Below are 15,291 nucleotides of genomic sequence, written 5' to 3'. Positions count from 1 at the left end.
GTATTTTTTCTGATTGTGGTTTGGTTATCCTTGTCAGGGTTGCGGGGGGGGCGCTGGAGGCGGGCGCTGGAGCCTATCCCAGCTGTCATAACCATAACCATAAGCAGCCAACACTGTAGTGGTGTATTATTTTAGATTGAAATCGCCATTGAAAGCAGTGCAGACCTTACAATAAACACGACATGAGTTCCCACTAGTCAGATCTGCTTTGCCCACGCAGTCTTTTCCTGTATAGCTTAAGAAAAAACACAAAAGAATGAAAAACATGGTAATCATCCCCCAAACACCACACATACAAAAGAATCGGTCAAAAATGTTCACATTTCTAACTTCACTAGCGATTTAAATTGTGCTTTAAATACAGAACTTTTTATGTCGAATCACTGGCTGCATTAGTTTTGGGAGTTTTACGCCGTTCTGTTTCAAGACTATAGATAGATTATAGATGCCATAATAATTGAATAAATACATCCCAGCGTTACCTTTCTACTGGCCCACTGACTGTAAGGCAGTTCTGATGACTCACCTGCTCTGACACGCGCCTGCGTTGTAGTGTAATGACCAATTAGCTTTCGCCTCTCGACTTCCTTGCCCTTACTGCCCTTTTTAAAAATTACAAAACAAATAAGTTAAAACGCAACAAAGAAAACGCTTTCCCAGAGCCCGTACAGCAGGTAGGCTACTTATTAATACAGCAAGCTTAAAACACAAACGGATAATCTACATATTTGGGAGTGGTGTGCTTACCTTTGTGTCTGGCAAATTCAAAGCCACACCTTCGTGGGGTCCTTAGCACACGGGTTTGTTTACTACACGTCACCAGGAAGTAGAGCTTTCTGGTACCAAAATGCAGAGACAGGTGATCGAGCTTAAATTTGAGTTGTATCAGTATTTAGAAGCGATTATTTTTTGAAATAGGCGTCTTAGACTGTTTAATATTGATCAAATAAGAGTAAAGCGCCGTAGCAGGTACTTTTCTCGGTGTGTTTAACTTTCTTCTGGTTTCAGGACACTCAGGATGCCCCTCTTTTTGGAGAAGAGGATGAGAATAACCAGACAAAAAGGTCCAAAATGAGGTAAGATGTTGCACTTAATGTGTTTATAGCCCAAACCCCCCTTAACCACGAAGACTAAATTTTCCATTTGGGGGTTTCAGACATCCTCTGGTGTCTTTTTTCCATCTCTTCTTCCGAACAAGTGCCATCTTGGTTTATCTCTTCTGTGACATTCTCAGCGGTCGCTTTGTTGTCTGCATGGTCACCATCATACTTCTGCTATCATGTGACTTCTGGACTGTCAAGGTGGGTGACGTTTCACCACAGGGCTAAATGCAGTTATATAAGTAGCTGTCACGCATAATCTTTTATAAGGGTATAGTACCACTGCATTGAGATTTTTTATTTTTTTACTTTATCATTTATTAGAAAAAAATTACTAAATGCATCTGGAAATGATTATGACAACTTACCTTGTGGGTTTTAGAATGTATCCGGCAGATTGTTGGTGGGTCTTCGATGGTGGAATCAAGTGGATGAAAATGGGAAGAGCCACTGGGTGTTTGAGTCAAAGAAGGCAAGTAGGAACTAATCAGCTTTGAAAGGGTCTAAGGAGCTTGGAAAGAAAAGAATCTGGACTTCTCTAAGTTTCTTTAAGATGTTTCACCTCTCATCCGAGAAGCTTCTTCTGTTCTAAGAGAGTCACGGGTTTTTAAGTCCCCTTAAAAATCTGTGACTCTCCACCGAAGCCGAAGAAGCTTCTTGGATGGTTTTCAGGGTTTTTATTGGTTTTTAGTGTTATTTTTGAATCGTTTTTATCATTAACTCGGTTTCCCTGGGTCTTTTCCCATGTGTTATGAATAAATCTTCTTTTTCTTTGGTACCGGTACTGGTTTTATTTTGTTTTATTAATCCATGACACCTTAAAGGCCGGTCCGTGAAAATATTGTTGGACATTAAACAATTTTGGGGACCGCTTCCTTAGACTACAATGACCTGGATGACTTAGAACCTTCACAGACATCAGGTATGAAAGGTTTAAACCACCAGCTTATAGATGGAAAGATAGAAAAACAAGGGTAGAATGTACATACACAGCCACAATATACAGTCACCTGAAAAAAGACAGTTTCCACACTCTTACTGCTTCCATTGGAATTAAAAGAGTAAGAAACATCCAAGTGCTTTAAATCAAATGTACTTGATTAATTGATCAGCAAGTGTGAGAACCTCTAAAAAAGCTGTTGGTAGTTTGCTGATCTGTTGATTCAAATTCACTCCAAGGTCAGATCATATAATGCGATCTGACCTATGCAACCTAGTTGCAACATCTTAGACTCTACAGGCCTCAGTTAGCATATTTAGAGAATTACTGTGTGGCTTATTTGGAAGGTTTTGTGAGAGAAAAACCTCTTCTCTGGTATCTTAGGCCATCTGAACAAACCACAAGTCTTTAGGAATAATGTTCATTGGACATATTTAAAGAAAACCAAACTCAACATGTCACCACATATACTTCTTACTGACAAGAGCTGTGCACCTTGCAGTCAGTGAGTCAACTGTGAACACCTCTGGATGCCAAAGTATTGAAATCGGTCCATATGTCAGGATAATGATCCTAAGCACAACAGCAGATCTACACCAGACAAAGAAAAGACTCAGAGCTTGAAAACCTCAATGAATTGAAGCAAATGGTGCAAAGAAGAGTCCAATACTGCATTGTGAGAAACTCCTCCAGAAAACAATCACTTCAAGTTCTTTAACTTACTGCTGCTAAAAGTGGTTCTACAAGCCACTGATTCATGGGGTGGACAGGAAAGAGTGCACAGAGTTATGTGACAACTTCCTTTTTCATCTAACTGATGCTGATATAACATGTATAACACACACACACACACACACACACACACACACACACACACACACACACACACATATATATATATATGTATATGTATGCGTGTATGTATATCTTTAAATATGTCTACTTTTCTTAACAGACGGGCAGCAAAAACATAACGTCCAGCGCAGAATCACGGGTGTTCTGGCTCGGCCTTCTTGTGTGCCCTATTTTCTGGATCCTGTTTGTGTTCAGCACTGTCTTCTCCTTTAACATTAAATGGCTGGTCAGTTTAGAGTTTCAGCGTGTAAGACACATTCCTGACAACTTAAATAGCTGCTGATTATTGGCTGACATCTACTTCTTGGTTCCTCCAGGTTGTGGTAATATTGGGCTTGGTTTTACAATGGGCAAACCTGTATGGTTATGTGAGGTGCAAGGTGGGTGGAAAGTCTAACCTGAGAAACATGGCAAAGAACTATCTCGGTGTCCAGATTCTTAAACGGGTATGTGAATCATCATACATTGGCCCTTCTTTTCTGCAGTTTGTATAATGAATTTTTACATTAATATTTTCCTTTTTTTTTTTTTTTTTTGTAAATCAAAGGCAATGACGCAACCGGAAAGTCTTTGAAGTCAGCTACTGGATGGGCCTGTTTGTATTTACTTGTTTCTTACACAAAAAAAGGTGTTTGGTCTTCTTTCGCAGCGCATGGGTGATTTAAATTTCAGGATTTTAGAAGAGGATTTGGATAAAGAAATCATTCCTTTTAGCTTAAGGGTGTGCCACTTTGTAGCCTTTGACATCTGTGGTTTACAACATGCATTTTTGTAGCCTCCTGGAAAAATACATTTTACTGTGCATTATTGGGAGAATGTATGTAATTACCTGTTACCTACCTTTTTTATTATGTTTGATATCGGGTATTGTAAAGACAAAGTGTAACTTTGGTCATTTTTGTTAAGGTATGTCTATGGGAAATTATATGTTATAGTAAATAAGAAAATAAAGGTTTACTGTCATTTTCAGCTTGAAATTTGAATCTTACCATTGTGGTTGTCCAAATATATTATTGTGGCCATAAAGTATTTAAAAGGCTTAGGAAAGATTCAACATGTGTATATTCTCTTAAAACACTCTTGTATGTGTCCGCATATGAGATTTTGTCATGTGACACAGCAGGTTTCATAGAGCCAGGGACTCTTATCTTGTGGTGCTTTCCACCAATAAGAATGTTAAAACTATGAAATAGGTATTGACTTTATTAGCTGCTCATTAGCACAAGGAAAAGCAACAGTAACTCAAATAACCACTTGTTACCACCAAGGTATACAGAAGACCAGCCAGAAGTCCAAACCAGGTGCCACTGTTGACAGCTAAGAGGTGGAAACTGTGCCTACAGTTTTCATGCAAATTGAACAATAGACGATTGACTAGACTGATAAGTCTCAATTTCTGCTGTAGCACTAGCATACTAGGTTAGAATATGGCATAAACAGCATGAAAGTATGGATTCATCTTGCCTCCTGTCAAGGATGTGGCGGCGTAATAGTATACAGGCACATTTCTTGGCACACTTTGGGTCCCTTAGTACCCACTGTCACGAAGCTGAAATGATCTCAAACTGGTTTCCTGAACATGACAAAGAGTTCACTGTACTCAAATGGCCCGCACAGTCACCTGATCGCAATCTCAATAGGGCATCTTTGGAACGTGCTGGAAGGAGAGATGTTCACCATTGAAGTGAAACTGACAAATCTCCAGCCAGCATGTAATGCTATCATGTCAATGTGGAGCAAAAACTGTAAAGATTGTTTCCAGCACCGTGTTGAATATTCCACGAGTAAGGCAGTTCTTGCAAAAGAAACCCCAACCTAGTACTTGAAAGCTGTACCTAATAATGTGCCTGATGACTGTATATCGTCCCAAATTCTAAATATGAACATACTCACAATTTAGTAGTGTTGTGTAAATAAACAGAAGTCCAGCTACTAGTTAATCTCATAAAAAAATATGCCAAAGAGGAAAATTGATTAATAACATAGTCGCCAGACTGCAGGTGAATCATTCAGCCACTTGGTGGCAACAAAGTAACACTTGGGTTTAGCAGATCTGGTAAATATGTGGATATAATCACAATAAAGAAACCCTAAAAATGATTTTTAGTTCATGGTGAAAGTTAAATTTCTTTATTTATCTTAGTTTTAGAAGCATGCAATAACATTTTTTTGCTGAACACCCAAAGACAAAGTACAACTACACATCTGTAGACATCTGTAATTGGCATATCATAGTGATGGTGTGGTTTAACTAATGTAATACATACATGCAGAGGTGTTTATCAGTCATTGCAGCTGAAATGTACCCTAAGATTTAGCTTCAAGTAAATGTAGTTTGGTTTTAAGAGCAGCTCTTAATGCACATCAGTTATGCCAGAAATCAAAATGGTTAACTTCACATTTATAATTTAACATTATTACAGTCATAATAACAAGGTATCCAAGGCCACCAAGGAAATAGATCCAGAAAAAAGTCTTGTCCAGCATGTCGGCAAACTTGTGTTGCCTCTCCTTTTCCGCTTCGTTGGTCTCATGAGTTTCCAAGTATTTGGCCACTTTTCTGAGTATCTGACTGTTCTCTGAGCCATTCGGCTGGATGGTGCTAATGTCAGCTTTAGTTTCTGGAAGGATTAGAGTAGGTTATGCCATTATTACTAAAAAAAATCAAGCCTCAATAAACATCAAGACACCTCATACATAGTGACATTTTACAGTTTCAATATTTGCAGGATTTGCTCTACAGTCAAGTCGTCCTTACCCTCATCCTCATTCTGTTCCTTGTTTTCTGTAATTTTGGGGGCTGATCCTTTGGACCAACAGCAGAAAACCAGTTGGCCTTCTAGGGATAACCTAGTAGTTAGCATGGACACCACCATGCTCACCACCAAGAAGATCAGGCAAATACAGAAGTGGGGTCCTGCAGCACAGACAAATATGTCAGGTTGGTTTTTTAACACCCAGTGTGAGGCCATGTATATGGTTTGTTTGTGCACAAGTTTCTCTGTGTAACATGACTCACGGATTATTGGACTGCATTCACTGTCTCCGGGGAGCTGGCTATTTAGGATATTGATAAACAGGGTGAAGCTGAGCACCAGGGTGACCTTGAAAGCATTGCGTCCTCCACCTCGCAGTGGCAGAGCAAAGCTGACTATATCAACAAAGATGATCAAATAACTGGGCAGCATCAATGTTAAGAAAGGGTTGGTAGATTTGAGTTTTAGTTCCACCTTAGGAATATAACAGAAAACATAGCAGAATGAAATAAATTAAGTGGCTTTTCATTTTTGAAAGAATCTTTGTTACACTTGACACTTTTTTCCACCTATGTATATAAATGTTAGCCAGTGTTCAATGTAAAGATGAAAAGGACATTATCTAAGGATGCAGCAGTTAATAAGATAATAAGTCCTTTCTTTGTTCGTCCTAGCTGTTGAAAAAATGTTGGGTCACCATCATATGTGACAAAAGAACCAGCAAATTCCCCTCCATGAAAGGTGGGTCTATGTACAGTCAGGTTCATTCATTTTTGGACAGTGACACAATTATTCACTGCAGTAAAGGCCCTGAAACAAAGCTTTTTGATGCTGGCTATGTGTTCTAAACTTCAGGAATTCAAAAAACACAATAATAATCATTTAATTTATTTTTAGTCTAATTAGTCTTTAACTACTGGAACCCCTTCCAGGGTATAAAAATTAATTTAACTCCTAAACAACAGTCACTGAAGTACCCTTAGTTACAAATGGCAGGCTTGGGTGAACTTACGTGGATGTAATTGCGGTCATCTCGTTTTTTCTGAAGTTCTGCATCCACCGTTTGCCAGTCTCCGTGACTATTATCAGTCAGTATCAGGTCGCCAAACTTCAATGTTGTACCACATTCTGAATAAAATTAAGTCTGCTTTGAGATTATTTTAAAATAGAGTCATAAAGATTATTTCTTTTTAGTAGTCGAGGGACTTCTTGGCAATATTGTAGGACACAAATTAAAAGCAGTAAAACTGGTAGCAAAGACCTGCAGTGAATTAATTTATATTGTATTACCTTGAAGAACTGCAGTTACCCTGCTTTTTTTCATGTTATACTTTTATGATCGTTGATCATAAACGATGATCAACTGTGTTGTTATGAGATTATCGTACTGTTAAAATTATTACAATTCTATTCAAATGGTAATGCATTCATTTTACATTTCAATTTATACAAATGGCCAAAAAAAGTATGCTAAAACAAGGCATCATAAAACACATCTCAGAAATGATCACATATGTAGTATATTAGTGAATTGCCGAGCTTACTGTCAGTGCCCCAGGCTTGTACTGCAACAGGACACACATCATAAGCGAAGGGATAGTTGAACAGGTTAACTTCACAGTTCACCTCTGCATTTATGATCAGATTGTCCTTCACTGTGCCGTTACTGTACACCAGCACATTAGCAGAGCTGTGCTTCAGAGTTGATGTTATTCTACACAGAAGAGATAAGTGATGTCTCAGAAGAATTTTAGCCATTGTTTGAACTGACTTAGCGATGGCTCTTGAATTAAACTACTTACGCGTTCGTTACAAAGAGCTCTGGAGTCCAGATTTTGTCTACTGGCAGAATTACTTCATCAAACTTGTACACCGATGTGTCCCACGCCAACTCAGGATCTTCCCATTCCTGTGTTTTCAAATCAAAATGTATTTTTTCAAAATAATGTTTTGGGGTTTGTTTTTACTTTTTTAAAAAGTATTTTGAAGCTTACGATCGAGGCTTGTAGAAGAATTAGTAGATGGAGTTGCTTTGTGTTCTGTTGAAAAGAAATTAGGTAACAAAGAACTGTCATACAGAGGAGTCACCAAAGAGGTCTAAATGGAGAAATGAAAATATATTCTAAATTAGCTCCACTACAAAAAGTTAATACTTACAACTTCCAGAGTCTGGTACTCTAATATTGGCACTCGGACTTCTTGAGTGCAGCTATCGTTCTGTGGCTGCGACAACAAATTTTTATCTATCAACACGTTACTCAGACATCGGCGACTTGTGCAGTTGGATGAATCCACAAGTTCTAAAACTGGAGAAAAGTTTGAACATAAGTTTGAATACTTTTTGCAACACTTTTTCATTGTTCTGCTCCCTCTTACAATATATTTTGTAGGATAAGCTATGACAAAATTAAGGTGCACTTACCTACAGTTATTACACTCAGTAAGAACATAGTCCTCACTAAATTGTGGGAAAGAACTTTCGGCATTTTTGTAGTTTCTAAACTGGACTTTATATCCAACTAAAAACTACAAATTGACCAACCAGTGGTGTGCAACTTTTTACCATAACTGTCCTATCGTCCTTGTTTAGGTTCAGCCCGACATGTCACTTTTATAACCCAACTGTGCCGTGTAACCTGTTAGAGTGGGCACGCTTCAAGACACTGACGCACAATAGCCTTTAGGAACACAATAACATGGTTATTTACAGAGGGTTCAGTGTGTTCGTGAGTGATCCTGTGTAAACAGAGAGCGCATTTATTTCCAGTGTATTTTTACCTACCAACAGATACAGGTAGCTCCAGCTGCTTTTTGTTATTAGAGTTATGCTAATCTGCCTCACAATGGGCTGTGTATGTCATACACAAGAGTGAACTGAAGCAACCAGTAATACAGACAGTAATGCTGAATGAGGCTGGTCTGCCAGCCACAGATTCAGAACAAAGATCTGAGACATCTGTGGTTTAAGTTAAGTTGAAAAAAGGCGTGACCATTGATCAAAACCCAGTTTCGACAGCTGCATGATGAATTCACTCAGAAGCTTATTAAGTTACATAATGCTCAGTCAAAATTCTGCATTGAGCTGGTACAATACATATTTTTTCATATGTAAAGACATATTGTTGCTGTACCCTATAGGCAGTATAATTATGGATTATTAACAAGGCGAAAATAAACAGATCTCTCTGTCTTTCAAACTGCTGTGCCTCCGCGTGTTGATTTTAATAAAGGCCATCATTAAATTTCAAATTGTACAGCATATTATGTCATATTATGTTAATGAAAATTTTAATTAATGTGCATTTGGATTACATAGTTGTAATATAAAGAAAATAGTTATAATAGTTCCAGAAAACTAAATTTTCTAAAAAAAAATAAAAAAAATATGGCCTCAGTAATATTTTATGTGCTGGAAAGCATGCACTACTGTACATTTAACTCCTTGCATGCCTGACACATGATTTAACAACATCTCTTAAATTAAACCCTTCTTACCTCTTTTTCCAGCTCAAAACACCATCTTCTTTTTTAATCAAAGTTTTCTCTTATAAACTCTGTTGATCGTCTTTAATCTGATTGTTTCCTTACCACTTTTTCGTGGTGGCTCACTACAGTACCACTCCTAATCCATAGCAGTCACATACCTTTCAGTCACAGACACATAGTCTACATGTTTTATAATAGTCTTGAAAATAAAGTGAATTAATCTTGGCCCATCACTTGCATGGCCCTTTAATTCACTTAATTAATCTAATCTTAATCCAGGTATGTCATAATGTGTAGCCTTGCAGACAAATACATTGAATTATGTATTCAATATTGAATATATTGAATCATACTTGTTATTAATCTCTGGGTCTCTTCCACAGCATGTCTTTTGTCCAGTCTTCCTTCTCTCACCCCACCTGGTCGTGGCAGATGGCCCCGCCCCTCCCTGAGCCCGGTTCTGCTGGAGGTTTCTTCCTATTAAAAGTGAGTTTTTCCTTCCCACTGTCACCATAGGGGGTCATATGATTGTTGTGTTTTTCTCAGTATGTATTATTGTAGGGTCTACCTTACAATATAGAGCACCTTGAGGCGACTGTTGTTGTGATTTGGCGCTATATTAAAAAATGAATTGAATTGACAGTCAGCATGAGCTTATTGTATTGGTTATCTGATCAAAATCTTCTTTTAACTAGTTTACATTTTTACTTTTACCTCTTAAGGGCCATACATGTCTTTATAGGCCTGTATGGCCCTGCACAGTGTGGAGGGAGAAACTGTAAATAAATCAATAAACTAATGAATACACTCTTGTGTAACTTTCATATTTTTGTGTTATTAGTCATGTAGTTAAATAGATATACTATTTCTTGTCTGATTTCACTTATTCAATATAAAGCTGCTGCTTGCAAGTGACACACTGATGAACTTCCCTTCCAGGTTATCTCTCAGAGGAATGTCTCTTATCTCTGTCTTCACACATTATTTTAGAAAATCATCTTCGTGAATCAGGCAGGTTTTGAAATAGAGGGACGATCGTGTTCTATTTTTGAAAGCACAAGAAGTTTGTTTTGCTGTTGCTGACCTTCTTGCAGCTAAATTTGCTCTTATGACTGCAGTAAAAGTGGTTTGAAACGTAGTGTGCACTTTCGGTTCACTTGTGATCTTCCTTGTCTTATCAGAGCTAAATTGAGGACAATCGAGACAAAGAAAATCTGTGTGCCAATGACAACGCCTTTACATAACTGAGCAAAGGTTAACTTCTTTTCTAATAAATCACAGAAATTTAACGTGAAAAGGCTTTAACAGACATACCTGTTTTGTTGGAAGGAACTTCTAAAATATTCCATAGGTCATAAATTCTTGCATCCAATAAGGTTTCAAGGAGAGGTGCTAGCAGTGATATCACAAAAAAATGGGACTTTGCCTCAGGACCAGGCCGGCCCCCTACAATGTCACACTCTGCAGCCAACTAAATGTGAAGGTTACCACAACTTGAGCAACACATCGTCTTATGCTTGGTGGAATTGATGGACGTGACACCTGATGTTCTCTGATCTACTCTGCACGTAAGTTGAACATGTTTGTGCTTTGCAATGGGTTCATTAAAGGGGTACCTAATGTGTAAGACAGCGTTTTTAATCGAATGATCATATTTTCTAATAAAAGAATTAACTTCGTGAGCTACAAAAAAAAATGCATAGTTTCTTTTACTTAATAATTGATAATATTTAAAAGACAAGAGACTACGTTTATAAAAGTAAAGCTCACAACAATCACAGAAAACAAAAGAGACATTCAGTTATAATAAGTGGATCCTAAATAATCTTTTATTATTATTGTTATTAATCTAAAAACAAGGAACTAATTTGGAAAGACATTTAAAATTTCACCGGCTGGAAATCCGAAACAAAACAGCTAATATAATTAAATGATGCAAAAGTGCTAGTTAATTAACAGGTAAGACAGCTTAATGTGCTCTCATTCAGCACAGTAATGTAGTCCTATGGAAAGTGGGAAATCACGTACTTGTGTTACAAGGAGAAAAATAAGACTGATGAAAAGCATCCTTCATGCACACAAGCGATAGTGATATATACATTGTAAACTGCAATGACTTAACAGCATACTTGATCTGTGTCATTTCAACTGTCTTGTAGAATTCCTCAAGGGTGGGAGTGGTTTCAGTTACCCTTTTCTTAGACCTGACTGTCCTTGTCATTTGACATTCAGAGAACAGACTAATTGTTGCAGCAAATATGAGTCTAGCATTCACCTACTTGTAATCCAAATACCTTTGCACTTGTTTTCCTGTTTCTTTCTGTGCATTAATTTAACATATACCAAAGACATTACCTTGACATAGTTTTCTATGGAAGACTGAGTAAAAAGTAGAAATAAGACAGTTCATATTTTGGGCTGACATTTATTAATCTGTCAGGAACACTGATTTGAAGATGATGTTGATTGACACGACTGTACAAACATTAACACTAACAGTAATCCACAGTTATTTGGTTTCATAATTAAACCACAGGAGATGTAAGATTAGACTTATTGAGTAGCCATTTATCTCAAGAGCAGATAAACACCAGCATGCAGCTCATTCAATTAAGTAATAAAAACACTGACTAGAAGGACATAGCTTAATGATCTGTGATTAAGATCCTGAAGAACAAAACTGGTAACAAGCTTAAAGCGGTGCCTTTGATTGTCAGGTGTCATTTATTTTATCAGTAACACCTGAAGTAAGCGTGTGTGCTGCAGACAAAAAGTGATAAAACCGTCTTGGCTTTGACTTATTTTATGTGTTACTAAAAGAAGTAGGTGTGGTTAAAGTTTGACATCTGAGGTAACATTTGGAGGTGAAAACTGTTAGAGGTTGTTGGTGAGTAATTATTTACCCTTTCGATAACAAACGCAGATTAATAACTACACCGCACTAAGGTCAAGATTTTTGCTTAATTAACCGAGACAAACCGAGACTTAAGTTCTTAGGATTGGAGTAAAAACTTACAGTAGCTGACCTTAACTTTTTATGACTTTAATTTCTCAGAAGTCATTTGCACTCTGTTATCAAAACACTGGTCACTGCTGCCTGCTGGCCATTGTCACATCTGGAAGACAGCAAACTTGGCTAAAATTCAAAACTAAAGAGATTAGCCGAAGTGATTAAAAAGAGGTTTTTCACTGAGGAAAATAGGTTTTCCTGACCCATAGCTTGAGTTAATCTTGTTGGATGGTAAGGGCCTAATCTATATATAGCAACAAAGTCTGTAAAAGTGAGTAATTTAGCAAGCAAAATGTGTTAAAGTAAAGAAAAATGCACAGACAATACAGTAAAGGACGTATCATTATGAAAGAATTATGTCAGGCACTCAAACAAAATATTAAGCTTGACAGGATAAAAACAATACACACTACACATCTAACATACATAGGTCTACATAACATACTATACATCTAACAATTCTGATCATTAACAGTTGAAAATTGAAATTGAAAAAAAAAATTGATCCAACTAAGTTAATGCAATATTTTTCTTACTTAAATAACTGTTAAGTACAATAAGATCAGAAAACTAGTGTTTATGGAAGCTTGTTGAAATGCCGTGAACTTGACATTTTGACTTAGATCTGCCTGGTAATTGTTTTTTGGGCTTTTTTTTTTTCTTCCAGTGGTAGAAACATACACGTTTGTTCTTTTTCCTGTAAAAAACAGCTGGTGTTTTGTCCAAGACAAAAACAACATAAGAGGAAGAAAATGGCATACTCACAATATAACAGAGGAACATGCCGTGCTTACATAAGTCTGTGTAATTGCCCTAATAACAATTTGGTATCAATATGATAAAAATGGTTTTGGACCTGGATTATATCTGACCTCTCTTAATGTCTTATATAACTCTTTCTATGCAATTGATGGCTAAACTTAAACATTAATGTGTGCGTGCAAGTTACAATGCTCGGCTTGTGGTTTGATCATTCACTGAACAATGACTGATTTATTATTTTTTTTCCCATATCTGTACTAATGAGTCTGACCAGGGGCGACCACAGCGCTATTTTTTTATGCCTAACTGTAGATTTATTAACTGGCTTATTTTCAGTGCTGGTAATTTAACAGAAATGAAAAGAAAAATTCCACTTCACAATTGCACTTTTTTATAATGTGGCCATATAAGTGTTTATTGAAAGCTTTGTAATGGAACTTTTTAGTTAATCATCAGCCAACAAGAAGCAGGTGATCATGAGGTCTATTTTTTCACACCTGCTCATTTACTGCTAATAGCCAAAGGCACAGAGTGACCGTGGCTGCTAAAACATGAAGGTTTTGAGTCTGCATCTACATTTCAGTCACATGTAATGAGTGAATTAATACATGAATTCACTGACACGTTATTCAAGGTAGAAGATGCCTGATGTTTTAGTCTGCATTTTCATGTCATCTCTGTCTTTCTGCAGGAGACTGAACTTTAGATTTAATCAAGATGAGCACAGAAAGAAGTGAGCAGGTCATTGATACCTGCTGCACCACAGTCCACACGCTGGGCAGGCAAAATGCAAAGAAGGAAAAGAGTCTCCGCTACATGCAAAAAGATGGCAAGTTCCCTGTGATGTTTCAACAGGCCCCTGGAGACTGGACCACATATTGGGTCGACATCTTCACCAGTCTTGTAGAGATCCGCTGGAGAATGATGTTCCTTATTTTCTCCCTTAATAATATTGTCTCTTGGCTTCTTTTTGGTCTGTGTTATTGGTTAATTGCCCATGTAAATGGAGACAGTGATAATGCAGATGATGATCTCTGTGTTTCAAATGTGCGCGACTTCACTGGGGCATTTTTGTTCTCAATGGAGACCGGGGCGACTATTGGTTACGGCTACAGGCATGTAACTGAGAACTCTATTGTAGCTATCATTTTGGTGACGATTCAAATTGTGTTTAGCTGTATTCTTGACACAGTTGTCATTGGCGTTGTTGTAGCTAAGATGGCATCTGCTCGTAAGAGAGCCCAGACGGTGGGTTTCAGCAGATGCGCAGTGGTCAACTTACGAGACAGGGTTCTGTGCCTGTCATGGCGCCTCGGGGACTTCAGAGGTAATCACATCCTGGAGGGGGTCGTCAGTGTCCAGTTAATCCGCTATGTAAAACGGCCAGTGGGGTCAATTGTAATCACTTACCAGGACTTAGATATAGAGGAAAGGGAGATTGTCCTTGCCACACCTACCACTATTATTCACAAGCTTGAGCCTGGCAGTCCCCTGTACAACATGGGCCCTGATGACCTGATGGACAATCACTTTGAGCTGGTAGTTTCTTTCACCTACACAGGGGACTCCACAGGAATACTCCACCAAACACGTGCTTCCTACACATCAGCAGACATCCGCTGGGGCCAGCGTTTCCAGGACATGCTGAAAATGGGCAAGAAACACTACAAGTTGGACTACAGTCTGTTTAATGTGACCACATGGGTGCCGGTGCCTTTCCTCAGTGCAGAGGAGTACGACAGGAGGGGACGTCCTGCAGATGGCACCACACTTTTACCAATAGGGAAGAGAAACAGACACATTGCTCAGGTGAATCTTAATATCAGTGAGGAGATGATTCTGCAAACATTTTTGTAGATGAAATGACAAAAGAAATCAAAATGAAATTAAAATGCAATTTGCACTGTTCCCATAAAGATTCTGTGATAAGGTGAGCTTTTGTAAATATGTTTATAGCCAATGTAAAATCATGTAGTACAGCATTCGGAAATTCATGTTTGTTTCTGCTATGTAAAATGTAAGTGTAAGTAAAATAAATATGGAAAAATCTGCTCTTTGGTCATTTTAAAATAGGTTTTATTTCCACTTGCATTATAAAAAATAGTACCAGCCATAAAAGCCTGTTTGAGTCCGGTGTATGTAATCACCTTTGTAGCTCTTTACCTCCCCCTTGTGTTCACCCACTCAATAGTCCCGCAGTCCTAGAGATTTTGTGCAGGTCAGGGATACGGTCATATCATTCTCACACAGTTAGTCAGTTTATTTTCTTTAGCCTTAAACACCGATTGGCAAACACCTTACCTCAGTGCCTTCATACACTGTATTCCTGTGACCAGTTTCATGTTTGCTGATTGCATCCAGCTTGAAGTTTTACAAGTGATG

At 37.9% G+C, this 15,291-nt stretch overlaps 3 protein-coding genes across 4 annotated transcripts; 2 read left to right on the top strand and 1 right to left on the bottom strand.

The window, feature by feature from the left end:
• Positions 1-777: 777 nt before the first annotated feature.
• Positions 778-3,878, top strand: zgc:112148 (uncharacterized protein LOC550424 homolog). Of its 2 annotated transcripts, none has more exons than XM_031746017.2 (7): positions 778-859; positions 1,009-1,076; positions 1,157-1,301; positions 1,483-1,572; positions 2,996-3,121; positions 3,213-3,341; positions 3,443-3,878. In XM_031746017.2, exons 1-7 carry the CDS (start codon positions 848-850, stop codon positions 3,467-3,469), a joined length of 597 nt encoding a protein of 198 aa, XP_031601877.1. In that variant the 5' UTR covers positions 778-847; the 3' UTR covers positions 3,470-3,878. The 2 variants fall into 2 exon arrangements, with proteins under 2 accessions (XP_031601877.1, XP_039467362.1); XM_039611428.1 differs by having other exon boundaries at positions 781-859; positions 1,235-1,301.
• A 516-nt stretch (positions 3,879-4,394) lies between these two features.
• On the bottom strand, positions 4,395-9,551 carry LOC120439955 (zinc-activated ligand-gated ion channel-like). The gene is made up of 9 exons (XM_039611427.1): positions 8,074-9,551; positions 7,809-7,957; positions 7,646-7,690; positions 7,454-7,560; positions 7,196-7,365; positions 6,664-6,779; positions 5,915-6,125; positions 5,654-5,812; positions 4,395-5,516 (listed from the first exon to the last, which is right to left on the bottom strand). Exons 1-9 carry the CDS (start codon positions 8,135-8,137, stop codon positions 5,260-5,262), a joined length of 1,278 nt encoding a protein of 425 aa, XP_039467361.1. The 5' UTR covers positions 8,138-9,551; the 3' UTR covers positions 4,395-5,259.
• A 182-nt stretch (positions 9,552-9,733) lies between these two features.
• On the top strand, positions 9,734-14,960 carry LOC116325231 (inward rectifier potassium channel 16-like). Its single transcript, XM_031746066.2, has 3 exons — positions 9,734-10,391; positions 10,514-10,705; positions 13,601-14,960. The coding sequence occupies exon 3, from the start codon at positions 13,627-13,629 to the stop codon at positions 14,764-14,766; it is 1,140 nt and encodes a 379-aa protein (XP_031601926.1). The 5' UTR covers positions 9,734-10,391; positions 10,514-10,705; positions 13,601-13,626; the 3' UTR covers positions 14,767-14,960.
• Positions 14,961-15,291: the final 331 nt, after the last annotated feature.

The sequence above is a fragment of the Oreochromis aureus genome, linkage group 4 (genome assembly GCF_013358895.1).
Source record: "Oreochromis aureus strain Israel breed Guangdong linkage group 4, ZZ_aureus, whole genome shotgun sequence".
Classification (NCBI taxonomy): domain Eukaryota; kingdom Metazoa; phylum Chordata; class Actinopteri; order Cichliformes; family Cichlidae; genus Oreochromis; species Oreochromis aureus.
The sequence above is the reverse complement of the archived record's forward strand: the minus strand, read 5'-3'. Positions and strand labels throughout refer to the sequence as shown.